This window comes from Nerophis ophidion, linkage group LG02 (genome assembly GCF_033978795.1).
Source record: "Nerophis ophidion isolate RoL-2023_Sa linkage group LG02, RoL_Noph_v1.0, whole genome shotgun sequence".
Classification (NCBI taxonomy): Eukaryota; Metazoa; Chordata; class Actinopteri; order Syngnathiformes; family Syngnathidae; genus Nerophis; species Nerophis ophidion.
Window position 1 is genome coordinate 38,686,812 of NC_084612.1, and position 14,498 is coordinate 38,701,309.

General features: G+C 38.1%; 1 protein-coding gene across 1 annotated transcript in view; it reads left to right on the forward strand.

Moving 5' to 3' along the window:
- lmo1 (LIM domain only 1) overlaps positions 1-14,008 on the forward strand; it is an 88,946-nt gene extending 74,938 nt beyond the window's left edge. Inside the window, exons 3-4 of the mRNA XM_061883405.1 lie at positions 1,569-1,694; positions 13,255-14,008. Of these exons, the coding sequence (XP_061739389.1) occupies positions 1,569-1,694; positions 13,255-13,360 (232 nt within the window). The 3' untranslated portion in view covers positions 13,361-14,008. The remainder of the gene's footprint in view (positions 1-1,568; positions 1,695-13,254) is intronic.
- The last annotated feature ends 490 nt before the right edge of the window (positions 14,009-14,498 follow it).

The window sequence follows — 14,498 nt, forward strand, 5'->3', positions numbered from 1 at the left end:
TTGCACTGTAACACATATAAGACAATAAAAATGATAATGTTGAACTTATTTTGGCCTCCAAAAATGTTGAATACGGTTTGAAAAAAAATTTTGAAAAAAAAAAATTGGGAGGTAATTAAGCCATGATGTTTGAAGAAAGGTACGAACGTATGACCTAAAGCAATTGTTTTTATTGCTAACTTTTGGAAATAAATTTTAACACTGCATTAGAATATCACAAAGAAGGAAAAGGGCCCCACTGAAAAGGAAAATGGTTTTTTTGTGTGTAAAGAGGTTTAAAAAAATTAGTAATGTTACAACAACAGAAAAAAACACTAATACTATTTGCATTGCGACCTACTGTAAAACACAGTTAAAAAGTACGCCTACATTTTAAATAAGTTTTTCCGCAGCCTACATACTGCATAAACCAAAAGGTAAGGAAAATCAAAGCGACCAAATTGTTCTTCAGTTTTTCTGTTTGTAGTCCATTGTGGGGACACCTATTTTAAGAGAAATTAATGCAATAAAAAGATACAGCTTTGACATGGTCTTATTCAAAGTACCGTATTTTTTGGACTATAAGTCGCATTTTTTTTTCATAGTTTGGCCGGGGGTGTGACTTATACTCAGGAGTGACTTATGTGTGAAATTATTAACACATTACCGTAAAATATCAAATAATGGTATTTAGCTCATTCACGTAAGAGACTAGACGTATAAGATTTCATGGGATTTATCGATTAGGAGTGACAGATTGTTTGGTAAACGTATAGCATGTTCTATATGTTATAGTTCTTTGAATGACTCTTACCATAATATGTCACGTTAACATACCAGGCACCTTCTCAGTTGGTTATTTATGCGTCATATAACGTACACTTATTCAGCCTGTTATTCACTATTCTTCATTTATTTTAAATTGCCTTTCAAATGTCTATTCTTGGTGTTGGGTTTTATCAAATACATTTCCCCCCAAAAATGCTACTTATAGTCCAGTGTGACTTATATATGTTTTTTTCCTTCTTTATTATGCATTTTCAGCAGGTGCGACTTATACTCCGAAAAATACGGTAGTACATAGAAGGGTCTTGTTGACCATGTAAAAACAGAACATGTCAAGAAATGAAAAGAAGTGAGAGATCATAAATCTTCTGAACACTTAGTTTCATTACAATTAACAACCTTCTTGTGTGCAAGACCCAGCTGGCTTTGGTCACAAAAAGACACATTAGTTATCTTTGATTGAGAGGAAGAAAAACAATTTACCCAAATGTTTTAGTTCAAACTTGTTTATGCGTTGTGCAATGTATTTTTTTTTAAGGCGATGAAATCCATGTGATCATTTTTAATTAGATCATTAGACAAGAATTAAGATCCATGTTTGTTTATTTCGTTAACACAACACAGAGCGGGCGCCAGGAAAGATTTGTTATGGATTTTATTTTGGATTACATACAACATACTGCTATTCTGTCCCATTTAGTTTTCTTCTTGTGTGCTGGCTGTGGTTATAAATGTGTCTGCTCTAATATTGCATGGAGGTAAAGGGAAAGTTGGAATAATGTCTGTATGTGTTTGTCTTCCAGGCTCTTTGGTACTACGGGTAACTGTGCAGCCTGCAGTAAACTGATCCCAGCCTTTGAGATGGTGATGAGAGCCAGAGATAATGTTTACCATTTGGACTGTTTTGCCTGTCAGCTTTGTAACCAGAGGTAAGATGACACATCACCACCAACATCCTTTGAAAAAAAAAAATGGAGTGTTAGCATTAGCTTTTAAACATCAGAAGGCGCGCCAACACCGAACAGAGATGACTGTGTGCCTCGGTTATTACAGGCCTCACAAGCATAAGCCAAGGTGTTGTAAAAATAAAGCTTAGGTCTGCTAATTATTTTTTCTTGTCACACACTGCCAGCAGTTTGCAGCGAGATCTGTAAATCTAATTGCAAGGGGGTTGCAAAATGAGCACTTTAGAGATGCCTGTGTTGCTGCCTGGACACAGGTGTGAAAGGGCTTTTTCTCAGACATGGAAACAAGTATGATATTGCAGTGAAAACAGAGCGCATAAAAAGAAGATGACATATCCAAATATTGCTTTTTCCCCCCCATTAGAATACTGTTGGTAATGGCGCTGGTCTGGGAGCAAAATTTCCCTCGCATGCTTGTCAGGGGTGCTGTGACCCTGTTCTTCAGCACAGCACAAGCCCATTAACCTTGTGCGAGCCACATTCAGTTACCATAGTGAACACCTGCTGTAAGGGAATTATGATCGCGGTTTCTCTTCGTCCCATTTGGCAGACGCCGTGTCACCTGGCACAGTAATGACTGTTTCAACAGCATGGCACGTAACGAACGCCAACCTATGTTCTGCAATGTCTTCGCTCGCTTTTAAATCACCACTGTGTTGCAGAAACAATTAGCACGGAGATGTACAGTGGACAAGGTTGATGACTTACGAGAGTAAATCCTCATTTGTCGCTGTTAGTTGGTTCTTGGTAAAATAATTACCTCAAAGTAGGGAATATATGAATAGCTACAGCATAAAAAAACTGTTTACAACTTTTCTGACATTATGAGAGACCTTTAGATGTAAAATAAAAAACACATAGTCTTCTTTTCGCCTGTTTAATCCAATATAATAAATGCTGCATGAGAATAAGCCAATCAGTGGCCATAATACTTAACAGCACACTCTCACTGGTTTGATTTCTTTTAGTTGCCAATACAGTAGTGCAGTAGTAGTAGTGTTGATGTTTTGCCACTAATCATGCCAGACTTTGTGATAGCATACAACGATTACTTTGGAACAAATGAAGATCCAGAACCATATACTTTTGAGCATGAGGATGAGCTACAACTTTTGGAAGCTGAGCAATAAGCAGATCCAGACAGTAGCACTATTGTGTCGAAGAGGTTCATTTAGCCTACTGATGTGTATTTATAAATGGCTGATTTATATAGGCTCGTAAGGTAAAGTTACAAGTTTTGTAACTTGTCAGGTACAAAACTTTACTTTACTCGCCTATATAAATCACCCATTTGTAAATACAGTAGCACTATTGCTAAGTGCTAACAAAACATACAAACTACAAGCATAATAAATTCATAATTTACTGTATGTCTGCTCGCTGTTTGATGCCGACCGATGGGATGTCGATATCTTCCCGTTTAGTGAATTGGGAATTATATTTATGTAGCGCTTTTTGTCTAGTGACTCAAAGCGCTTTTACATAATGTCTGACACCCAATTTCTAAGTTCCATTTAAACCAGTGTGGGTGGCACTGGGAGAAGGTGGCTAAAGTGTCTTGCCCAAGGACACGACGGCAGTGACTAGGATGGCGGAAGTGGGGATCGAACCCGGAACCCTCAAGTTGTTGGCACGGCCACTCTACTAACCAAACTATACCGCCCCCACAACCTTTAAAGCAGTGGTTCTTAACCTTGTTGGAGGTACCGAACCCCACCAGTTTCATATGTGCATTCACCAAACCCTCCTTTTTTTACAAATTCAAGACAAAATTATAAGTTTTTGGTAACACTTTAGTATGGGAAACATGTTCTAAGTAACAAAGACTTAATTTAGAGTTTTTTGGACACTAAGGGAACATATTCTAAGTAACAAATACTTAATTTAGAGTTATTTGGTTAGGGTTAGGGCCGGGATTGGAGGGTTAGGGTTATAATAAGCCCATGCCGAATAAGGCATTAATACAGGGTGTACCCCGCCTTCCGCCCGATTGTAGCTGAGATAGGCGCCAGCGCCCCCCGCGACCCCGAAAGGGAATAAGCGGTAGAAAATGGATGGATGGATAAGTACTTAATAATGACTAGTAAAGAGCCAATATGTTACTAATTTGCATGTTAATAAGCAACTAATTAATGGTGAATATGTTCCCCATACTAAAGTGCTACTATGTTTTTTTACTGGTGAACAAAATGAACCTTGCATGAACATCACCTTGTTCAACCAACAAAACCAACACAGTGCATAAACTCACAAAAAATTACACACCTGCAAATCAGTCTGACTTCTGCTGTTGCCTTATCCGTAGAATGCCGATTGGGAGAAGTTTTTTAATACACAATGAGTCGGGTGTGTTTCGACCTCTGCCGAACCCCTGAGCCCAATCGAACCCAGGTTAAGAACCACTGCTTTAGATGTTTAGATGAAGATCAATCATATTACTCAAATAGGTAAAAGACCAGCTTCTCAAGTCTGAAACCATGGCCACCCTTAGTCGTTTAACCCCTTAAACATATAATTATTTAGCCTAAGCCCCATTTCAGCCACTCTAAACCAGCGTTTAAGGTCCCCCTCCTCGGACAAATCTGCTTTACACGTGTAAAGATGGACTCATTGATCATTTACAAATCGAGTTCGGAGAGGAAATGACGCCTGGAAGACCGTGCCCACACAGGAAGTGACGCCAGAAAGTCCGCGCCACACACAGGAAGTGACATCAGAAAGAATGTGCCATAGTCAGCTTCATAACAAAGATGGAGGCGGATCATGCAGACATGCCCGTGTTTCTACTTCTTTTACATATGCACACGCTTTTGGAAATCACAAATCAATACCTTTAGAGAACGCGATTGCGGCTATTTCGAATACAACACTACTCAGACGACAACAGAACTTTCAAACTTTTGAACAGTCAGCTGCGTTTTTACTTACCGGAACACTTGGTCCCTTCCTCCCGTGGATGTAATCGTGATAGCCAGTGTGTGACTACAAATATTGCTTTATGGATGTGACTGTGAAATGGCCAGGCAGAGTGCAAGATGCGATGCTAACACCCCCATCAGCAGGCAGCTGAAAGATGGAACGATCCCTTCGTGTCCCAAACAGTTTATCGCATCGTCTACTTTTTCATGTCGATTAAAGATTTGATTCATGCAATATGGCTTAGGTGTGATTCACTACAATAGGGCCCCACAGCACACCGGTTTCTAGTTAACTGAAATACCGCAACACTGGATGTTGTTCAAAAGAGATAAATTATATTTTAGAACTTGCACACAAAACACAGCAAACAAATGTAAAATGCCCAGCAAACAATTTACAATGTAGCTCTTTTCAATAACTTCACAGTGAAGTAAAGTCATCTATTAGGGAGATTTGAGCAGATGGCCGCTTTTTTTTTTCTTCACGCTTGCATACTAGGTCGCGTTGCGCCGGCGGACACAGGGGAGCCGGGTTCTTAAACGATAGCATTGTTGTGTGTGGACACGGATACGGTTACCGTACTTCCTTGAATAGTCGCGGGGCGCTAATTAATTTAAAACCTCTTCTCACTCCTGCGCTTATTCAAGGCATGCGGTAATAGTAAACAGGCGCTAATAACTTTAAAACCTCTTCTCACCCCTGCGCTTACCAATGGCATGCAGTATAAAATTAAGTGTGATGTGAGGATACCATCACGAAGAGCACATTTAATAAAAAAAAAACATTACTATGGTTATTATTTTCAGCACTGAAGGGTTTGAATAACCTACAATTGAAGCATACATTTCGCTGCTTCTATCGTCACACGGACGAGATTGGAAGGCACACTGGGTGATACAAGTTACACTGTCTGCCCAACTTTACATTTAGTATTCTACCATATTTTCTGGATTATAAACCACACCCACTAAAAAAATAGGTTTTCATATTTATATATTAGCCGCACCGAACTATAAGCCACATATGTATATATATATATATATATATATATATATATATATATATATATATATATATATATATATATATATATATATATATACTGTATATATATATATATCGGCACGTTGTGAAATGAGATATTTACATAGACATTTTTTGTAAATGTTTATTTACATACCTTAATTGTTTCCAAATGGTGCCTTTAACACATGGTAATAATGGCTGATCAAGCAAAACAGAAAACTTAATTCATCTTTTATGAGATGAATAAAATGTTCTCCTTTTTTAATAGGGGAAAAGATGTTTATTGATCAATGTGTTTACTGGTATTCTTCTTCCTCTCACTTTGTAAACACTTTGAGTTTGAACCGTTTCCAAAGTGGATGATTTTAGTACATTGTTTGATTTATTTGCTTAATTCATTGCATAATTTAGCCGTTAGAGAAGAAAAACATGGATTAAAAAACTAGATTAGCAGCACCTTTGTATAAGCCGCAGGGTTCAAAGCTTGAAAAAAATGTTGCGATTTATAGCATGGAAAATTTGGTATATGAGCTACGGTAAATGTGCGTTATTTTTCCCGAACAGCATAGATATAGAATAGAATAGAATAGAAAGTACTTTATTGATCCCTGGGGGCACCACAGTTCGCTCACAATAGACAATAATAATGATAAATAATATGCAACATATATATAATGTATATTATATGAATAATATAAATATATTTTACATGTATTCTACATTTAAGTGCAGTCAAGGAACATATGCATTATACAGTCTGATGGCTGTTGGTACATATGAAGGACCTCCTGTGTTGTTCCGTGTTACATTTTGGGAGTCTGAGCCTTCCACTGAACGTGCTCATTCTCTCCGCAAGGTCCGAGTGTAGTGAGTGGGAGGTGTTGTCCATAATGGCTAGGAGTTTTGCTAGACTTCTCCTCTGACACCACCGCCAGAGAGTCCAGCTCCGCTCCCACCCCGTTACTGGCCTTCTGTACCAACTTGTCCAGTCTGTTTGTGTCCCTCACTCTGAGTCCACTGCCCCAGCAAGCCACGGCATACAAGAAGCGCCCGCCACCACCGACTCGTGGAACATTTTTAACATCTTTGTACTGACGTTGAAGGATACTAGCCTCCTGAGGAAGTCTTCTAGAAGGCCTCAGCGTGTTTTGACCCATTCAGCTTTTTGTTGATGTGTACTCCGAGGTATTTATAATCCTCAACCATGTCCACATCGACCCCCCTGATGGAAACGGGGGTCGCCGGAGTACTCCTCCTCCTTCCCAGGTCCACAACCAGCTCCTTGGTCTTCGTCACATTAAGCTGGAGTTGGTTCTTTCCACACCATGTGACAAAGTCCTCCACCACCTGTATTCCTCATCATCACCTTCCTCAATACACCCCACTATCGCAGAGTCATCAGAAAACTTCTGAAGGTGGCAGGACTCTGACTGATAGTGGACATCGGTGGTGTAGATGGTGAAGAGGAAGGGGGAGAGGACTGTGCCCTGCGGGGCCCCGGTGTTGCTGACCAGCCTGTCAGACACACAGTCCTGCAGTCGAACGTACTGTGGTCTGTCAGTCAGGTCATCTACAACCCAGGAAACCAAGGGGGCCTCCACCTGCATCCTCTCCAACTTCACACCCAGTAGCCCAGGCCGTATTGTAACGAAAGTACTGGAGAAGTCAAAAAACATGACCCTCACACTGCTCGCGGGCTTGTCCAGGTGGGTGTGGGCTCGGTTCAGCAGGTAGATGACTGCGTCCTCCACTCCCAGTCGTGGCTGGTAGGCGAATTGGAGTGGGTCCAGGTGGGGCTTGACTGTAGGAATATATCGAATGTAACTGAACTCGAGATGTGACGTAATGAACAAATCATGTCTTTTGAATGTCTCATTAGTGAATAATTAGAACCAATTACTTGGCTTGACTTTAATGATAACCGCTGTAAAACCCCCAACTGTTAGTATTACCGTATTACAATTAAAATGATCAAAAAACGGAATTGATAACAGCACTTTGATAAACTTATGGTAGGACTAGCGTTAGCTTGCTAGCTATCTTAAATGCTAACATGTGAACAAGACAAGAGATATTAACGTATTTGTATAACTTGTATAAATACTTTACTGTTTTGGCAAATAAGGTATAGTATTAACATTGAACACAAAGTGTTCTCGACAGGTTCGAGTTGAAACAGACGGAAATGCATTCAACAGGAAGTGAACTCGCGTGACGTCACATAAACCAGAAGTAAAACAAATGATCACTTAATCTGTATTTCTTGAAAGTAAATTCTAAAATTAAAATGGAGGAAGACAGACATATTCAAACACGCAAATGGCTCTTATGAAGCCAGAACAATATTTGATGTTTCCTCTGTCAAGAAAGTATACTTTGTGTCTATTTAAATCAGTTATAGAAGTATACAACTTGGTGTAAAAATTATAGCACATTCAACTATAATGATAAACTGTGATCATGTTGGTCACAATAACTTGATTTATCCATGTTATTAATTGCTTTAATTGTGTATATTTAAGGTTCCCCCATTCTCCCCATAACAGGGTCAGAAACTATTTAATTGCTTTGGTTGTGCAAAATTTTTCAAACGAAGTATATTTTATTTCAATTATTTATTTGATTTAACTTGGACATTTCAAAGTTTACATTATAGTTACAATGTTAAAATATTCAAGAAATCCAAGCTCATTGCATAGAGTATACTTGCAATATTAATATGTATTATCCTTACATCAGTGGTTAAATTGGTCTCAAAATACTGTTGACAATAAAATTGGTTTTCTTCTGCAATAATTTGTCCAATCATACATCGTCAAGCAAAATTTGTTATCGGCCCAAGTCTATGTGTGTACCACCCGACTGACTTAAAATTAATTAGAATCAAAAGAAAGCATTTGGATTCACTCTCTGGTTCATTATGCTGATGTGGATATGTAAAGTAGTTCAAGAGTATGTACACCAGGTAGGGTAATACAAGTTTTTATTCACATTTTTATCATGACCTAATTTATATTTTGTTGATACTAATGTGACTGTTTTTCTTTATTGTTAAAATAAAATGGAAAATTCTACATAGTGTAAGCATTGGGACATAGCGCCACATTATGGAATGTTTTCTGTGGAAACACAACAAACATATACATATAGTCAATGTTTAAGAATAATTACTACAATTGCTACAAACTAATTGCTGTCTGTGATAGTTTTCTTGAAAAAAATAAGTGTAAAATAACTATAGTAATGATGAGCTCCTCAAGATACGGATTTTATCAAAGAACCATAAATCACATATCTAAACTGAACCTTACTGACCCGTATATAAGGCAGCTTTGAACATAGGACAAACGCTATTTTTCAAGACACATTTTTGAAAGAATATTTTTTAAGAATAAACATAATAATCTTCATTTTGAATCTCATTTTTTTAAAATAGCAAATGTCAATTGACGCATTTTACTAATTGCTTGACTGTGCTTCATTATTCATGTTCATAAAATTGTCATCACAACAACTCAATTATTTGCTTAATCGTTTGCCATGTAAAGAGTACCTGTCTTTTACAGACTTTGGACTTTGACTGTGGGAAAATACTGTCTAATTTTCAGGTCATTATGGTGTTATAATGATGAACCATCATAAATAAATATAATGAAAACATCTTTAGGAATTATCATTTGGATGCCTATAGCATTACGTGGTACAATTTGGGGCGGCATATTTCGGTTGGTGGAGTGGCCGTGCCAGCAACTTCAGGGTTCCAGGTTCGATTCCTGCTTCGCCATCTTAGCCACTGCTGTTGTGTCCTTGGGCAAGACACTTTACCCACCTATTCCGAGTGCCACCCACACTGGTTTGAATGTAACTTAGATATTGGGTTTCACTATGTAAAGCGCTTTGAGTCACTAGAGAAAAGCACTATGTAATTATAATTCACTTCACAATGGGCAGCACGGTGAAACAGGGGTTTGTGCATGTGCCTCACAATACAAAGGTCCTGAGTAATCCTGAGTTCAATCCCGGGTTCGTAATCTTTCTGTGTGGAGTTTGCATGTTCTCCCCGTGACTGCGTGGGTTCCCTCCGGGTACTCCGGCTTCTTCCCACCTCCAAAAACATGCACCTGGGGATAGGTTGATTGGCAACACTAAATGGGCCCTAGTGTGTGAATGTGAGTGTGAATGTTGTCTGTCTATCTGTGTTAGCCCTGTGATGAGTTGGCGACTTGTCCAGGGTGTACCCCGCCTTCCGCCCAAAGCAACTGAGATAGGCTCCAGCATCCCCCGCGACCTCGAAAGGGACAAGCGATATAAAAATGGATGGATGGATGGACACTTCACAATTAGAAAATAATATAAATTAACCTAATAAAACCACAATATTGGATCATTCTGGTGTGGACCAAAGTTTGTAGAATATGAAGATGATATAGAAACTGTGAACCAGTGACATGTAATGAACTTTACACCAGGTGAGGCATCTGAAGTTTTTTTTTAATAATTTCAAATGTATATGCTAGGAGTTTGGAAGCAGAAGTCTTCACAAGCTGCTCTGCTTTCTGCCTCTGTCTGAGCAGTGAGCACCCAGCATTGTCCCGCCCACACAACCATCTGATTGGTTACATACAAAGCCAATCAGCAGTGAGTATTCAGAGCGATGTAACAGCCAATCAGCAGTGCGTATTCAGAGCGATGCAGAGATATTCGTTTAGCAGGGGAGCAGCGGACTCTACCCAAATTATACTAAACACTTCCCAGTCAGAACTATTACAAACATCACTATGAGCCCGTTGACCTTCCAGAAACTTAAAATGCAGCTCAGCTCGCTCACAGTATAGGCTTAAGGTGAAGGCTAATTAGCTTTTAGCGTAACGTTAGCTCATTTTGCTGTGTGTGTGTGTGTGCGTGTGTGTGTCTGTGTGTGCCCGTGTGCGCGTGTGTGTGCGTGAGTGTGTGTTAGGGGTGCAAAGCCTTGTCTGTCTGTTATTTCATTGAACTCCATTGTGTTTAGGGATAAATAGTCTCTCCTATTGCAATTGTACTATTTTTCAGCAATAGTTACATTAATCATTAGTAATGTATCAGCCTAGTTTTGAATAGCAGGGTTCCTGCTATCACATGTTGATAAAAATACAACATTTACATAATAAAAGTCAACTACAGGCTTCCCAAATACCGTAATAAATTAAGCATGATGAGTTGACATTAAACAGTTTCAATAGAAACTGTTTAATGTTGCACTTTTTTATATGTAGAAGAAAGGTTTTTTTCATTTAATTTAATCGAAGCAACAACTTGAGGCAGTTTAATGTGGATTAACGTGGGCAGAATTGTTATAGTTTTCCCAATGGTAAAAGGATAAAGCCATTGTTTACAAATTTGGTAAATAAATAACCAAAAAATTTATATTTTGTTGTTTTCTTACTTTACCGAAAATGAACCGAACCGTGACCTCTAAACCGAGGTACCTACCGAACCGAAATTTTTGTGTACCGTTACACCCCTAATATATGCTTCAATCACAGGTAATACAGATTTCTCATAAAAATAACAAGAACAAGAATTTAATAATAAACGTTCATAATAATGTTATCAAATACTTCTTAGTCCCATTTATTTACCTTTATATAATAAAAATAAACTATTTCGATCTTACATTTTATGTGTATCTGGAATACGGTACATGCACGTATCCTTACTTTATTGTAAAAGTATAACCACCATCTGCTTTCTCTTTTTTTTTAAGCTTGGAAATATAATCATTCATGCAGCCGAGTATTAAAAAAGAATCAGTCTTGCATCCGGCTTGTTGCAAAAACAAAACAAAACAAATGCAACTGCTGGCATCCTCTCTGCAAAGAGAGATGTACTTGCTAGTTCATGATGATTCAAAGTGGTGACTCACTCAGAGCAGTACTACTACGTCCCTCAGTATGATTTTTCTGTATTCATAGTATCGTGAGCAAAAATAATGATGTCACACTTACATGAAATATATTGCACAGGTTGTAGATTCTAAAGTGGAGACAGTTATGGCATAAAAATATTTATATAAATAACTGAAATATATTGTCAGCTTGTGAGTGACGGTTTACTGCTGTCTTTTTTTGCTGAGAAAGATCACATTTGCATCATCGATGCCGAGTGTGCTATGCATAGTTGATGTCCATCCATTTTCTACCGTTTACCCCTCTTGGGTCTGTGGGGGGCTGGATCCTATTCCAGCATGTTTTGGGCACCCTGGACAAGTATCCAGCTCTTTGCATCGTTACTATAATTTCAAGTAAAATATTGAATCTAGGGCTGGGCTATATATCGATATAATGGATATATCGCAGGTTTGTCTCTGTGCGATATAGAATATGACTATATCGTGATATTCGAGTATATGTTCTCACACAGTTGCTTTTAGCTGTGGGCTTTACACTACATGTGTTTCCCACTCTGTCTTGTCTCTCTTTCTGTCACACGTCCTCCCCGAGCAGAGAGGTAGCTACATGGGTAACATTAGCTGGGTATGCTAACGGTGCGTTGCGAGTGGTAATACGAGAGAGAAGGTGCCAATCTGGTAACAAATGAAGGAAGAATTAATTCCCAAGAAAAACAGCACGGGGTGCATAGGCTGGCGGTGGTTTGGCTTCAAGCGGGAAAATGTTGAACAATTATGCAGCAAAAGCGTTGCTACAAAAAGTAGCAGCACTTTTATTTGATTTCTTATTATGCAGCTCATTTTTATTTGACAGTTATTGAAATATCTTGTGTGACATCATGCACAAAAGTGCACTCAGCTTGTTTTAAAATGTCTCTGACAATCTTGCACTTTCTGTTTTGAAATGGCATAAATGTTTCTGCCACTGCTTAATAACTGTTTAATAAATACAGTTTTGGTCAATTGACTTAGTTATGATTTCCTTCTCTGCATGAAAGTTTAAAAGTAGCATATATTAATGCAGTATGAAGAAGAATGTTTTAATGTAGACACATAGAATCATCATACTGCTGTGATTATATGTATCAAGTGTTCATTCAATGCTAAGGCAAAATATCGAGATGTATATTGTGTATCGTGACATGCCTTAAAAATATTGAGATATTAATAAAAGGCCATATTATAACACTGAGATTGTTGTGAAATTGAGAGCAGGTCTAATTTGTGTTGGGAAATTTGTTAAAATGATTTGCAGGGGGCTTAAATAAAGGTGATTTTCAAGGAAACTTCCTTTATATAATTTAGTTGGATAAAAGTTGACAGTTAGTCAACTAAAACTTAAATATATTTAAATGACAATAACTAATTGTCCCTAGTGTGTGAATGTTGTCTGTCTAACTGTGTTGGCGACTTGTCCAGGGTGTACGCCGCCTTCCGCCCGAATGCAGCTGAGATAGGCTCGAGCACCCCCGAAAGGGACAAGCAGTAGAAAATGGATGGACTAAATATGAAACACATTTGACTGAAAATAGAAAAAAACAGCTTTCTAAAAAACTGCATAAATGACCTGTGTGTATTACAGTTGGCACATACACACATCACTCTTTTACTCCGTGGGCACTAATCATATTCTTCTTGTTTCTTTTTGAACAGGTTTTGCGTGGGTGACAAGTTTTTCCTTAAAAACAACATGATTTTGTGTCAAATGGACTATGAGGAGGGTCAGCTGAACGGGAGCTTCGAGACCCAAGTCCAATAGTGGGAAGTTTGTGTGGTGGCAGCACCAATCAGCTCCACACGTCACACACACACCTTCTGCTGCACTTGGAAAAAGACAAGCGTCTTGTCTGCTTGCCTGCAATACTTTTTAAGACCCCTTTATTTGTTCGTAAGGACTCTGTTGTAAATGTTTCAACTTTTTGCCCCTCTCTCACCCCAACACTGAGCAGTTACAAACGTTGATGTACAGTTGTGCCTGCTTAGCTGAGCACTATATCGCTTGTATGTTTTGTGACATTGGTTTCGGGTTTGGTTCTGTTTTCTTTTAGACAAGGTTCATTGGAGGGTATGTACAGTCTGTTTTCTCTGTATATATAAACTGGAACATTTATTTTATGAAATGTAATGCAATTTTATTACTAGTGTGAATTAAAGATTCTTAAATGTTCATATAGTGAGGTTTTTTTTTTTCAAAACCAAAGTTTTTGGAGAGGGAGCCCATCATTTGATTGAAATGTAATCATGTCTCCAAAACGGCAATGCTGTCCAAGGCCTTGCAAGAGAAAATATATTTGAAGTACTTCTTGGAATCACCATGCAACAAAACATGTTTTGTTAAATTTTACTAAGCTCTGTCAGAATTAGATAAACTGTTGAAAATGAACTAATATTTTATTTGGAATAAAAGAATGCTTCTCCAAACTGTGTTGTTGTCACTGTGCAGGTCGTTGTGGAAAAAAAGGACCGAGGCTAACTGAGCTCATCTCAGTGATTCATGAGGCACAAATTTCTATCTGATAACGAAGGTGAATTATCCTAGAAATTAAAGGGAAGGAAAGGCATTAGAGGGAGGCAACAATGTTCAGCTCAGTTAAACTCTTTAACTGTTATGCAGTAGAAAAAAAAGAGTTATAGGGTCACGCTGAAAAGGAAAAAATATATAGCAAGAATACACATTTGAATACATGCTGCGAAATTGATAGAAAAAAACAATAAATGTGCACATTTTTTTAAAGAATGAAGTCAACGTTTAGTCACAGTACATTTGTTTGGGAATGTTCAGTCTTTACTCAGAAATCAAAACAATTAGATTTTTATGACATTACTTTCTTGTTCTTCTAATATTAGTTACACAGTGTCATTACATTTTTAGCTTTTTATTGCAATGTTGTTTTTGT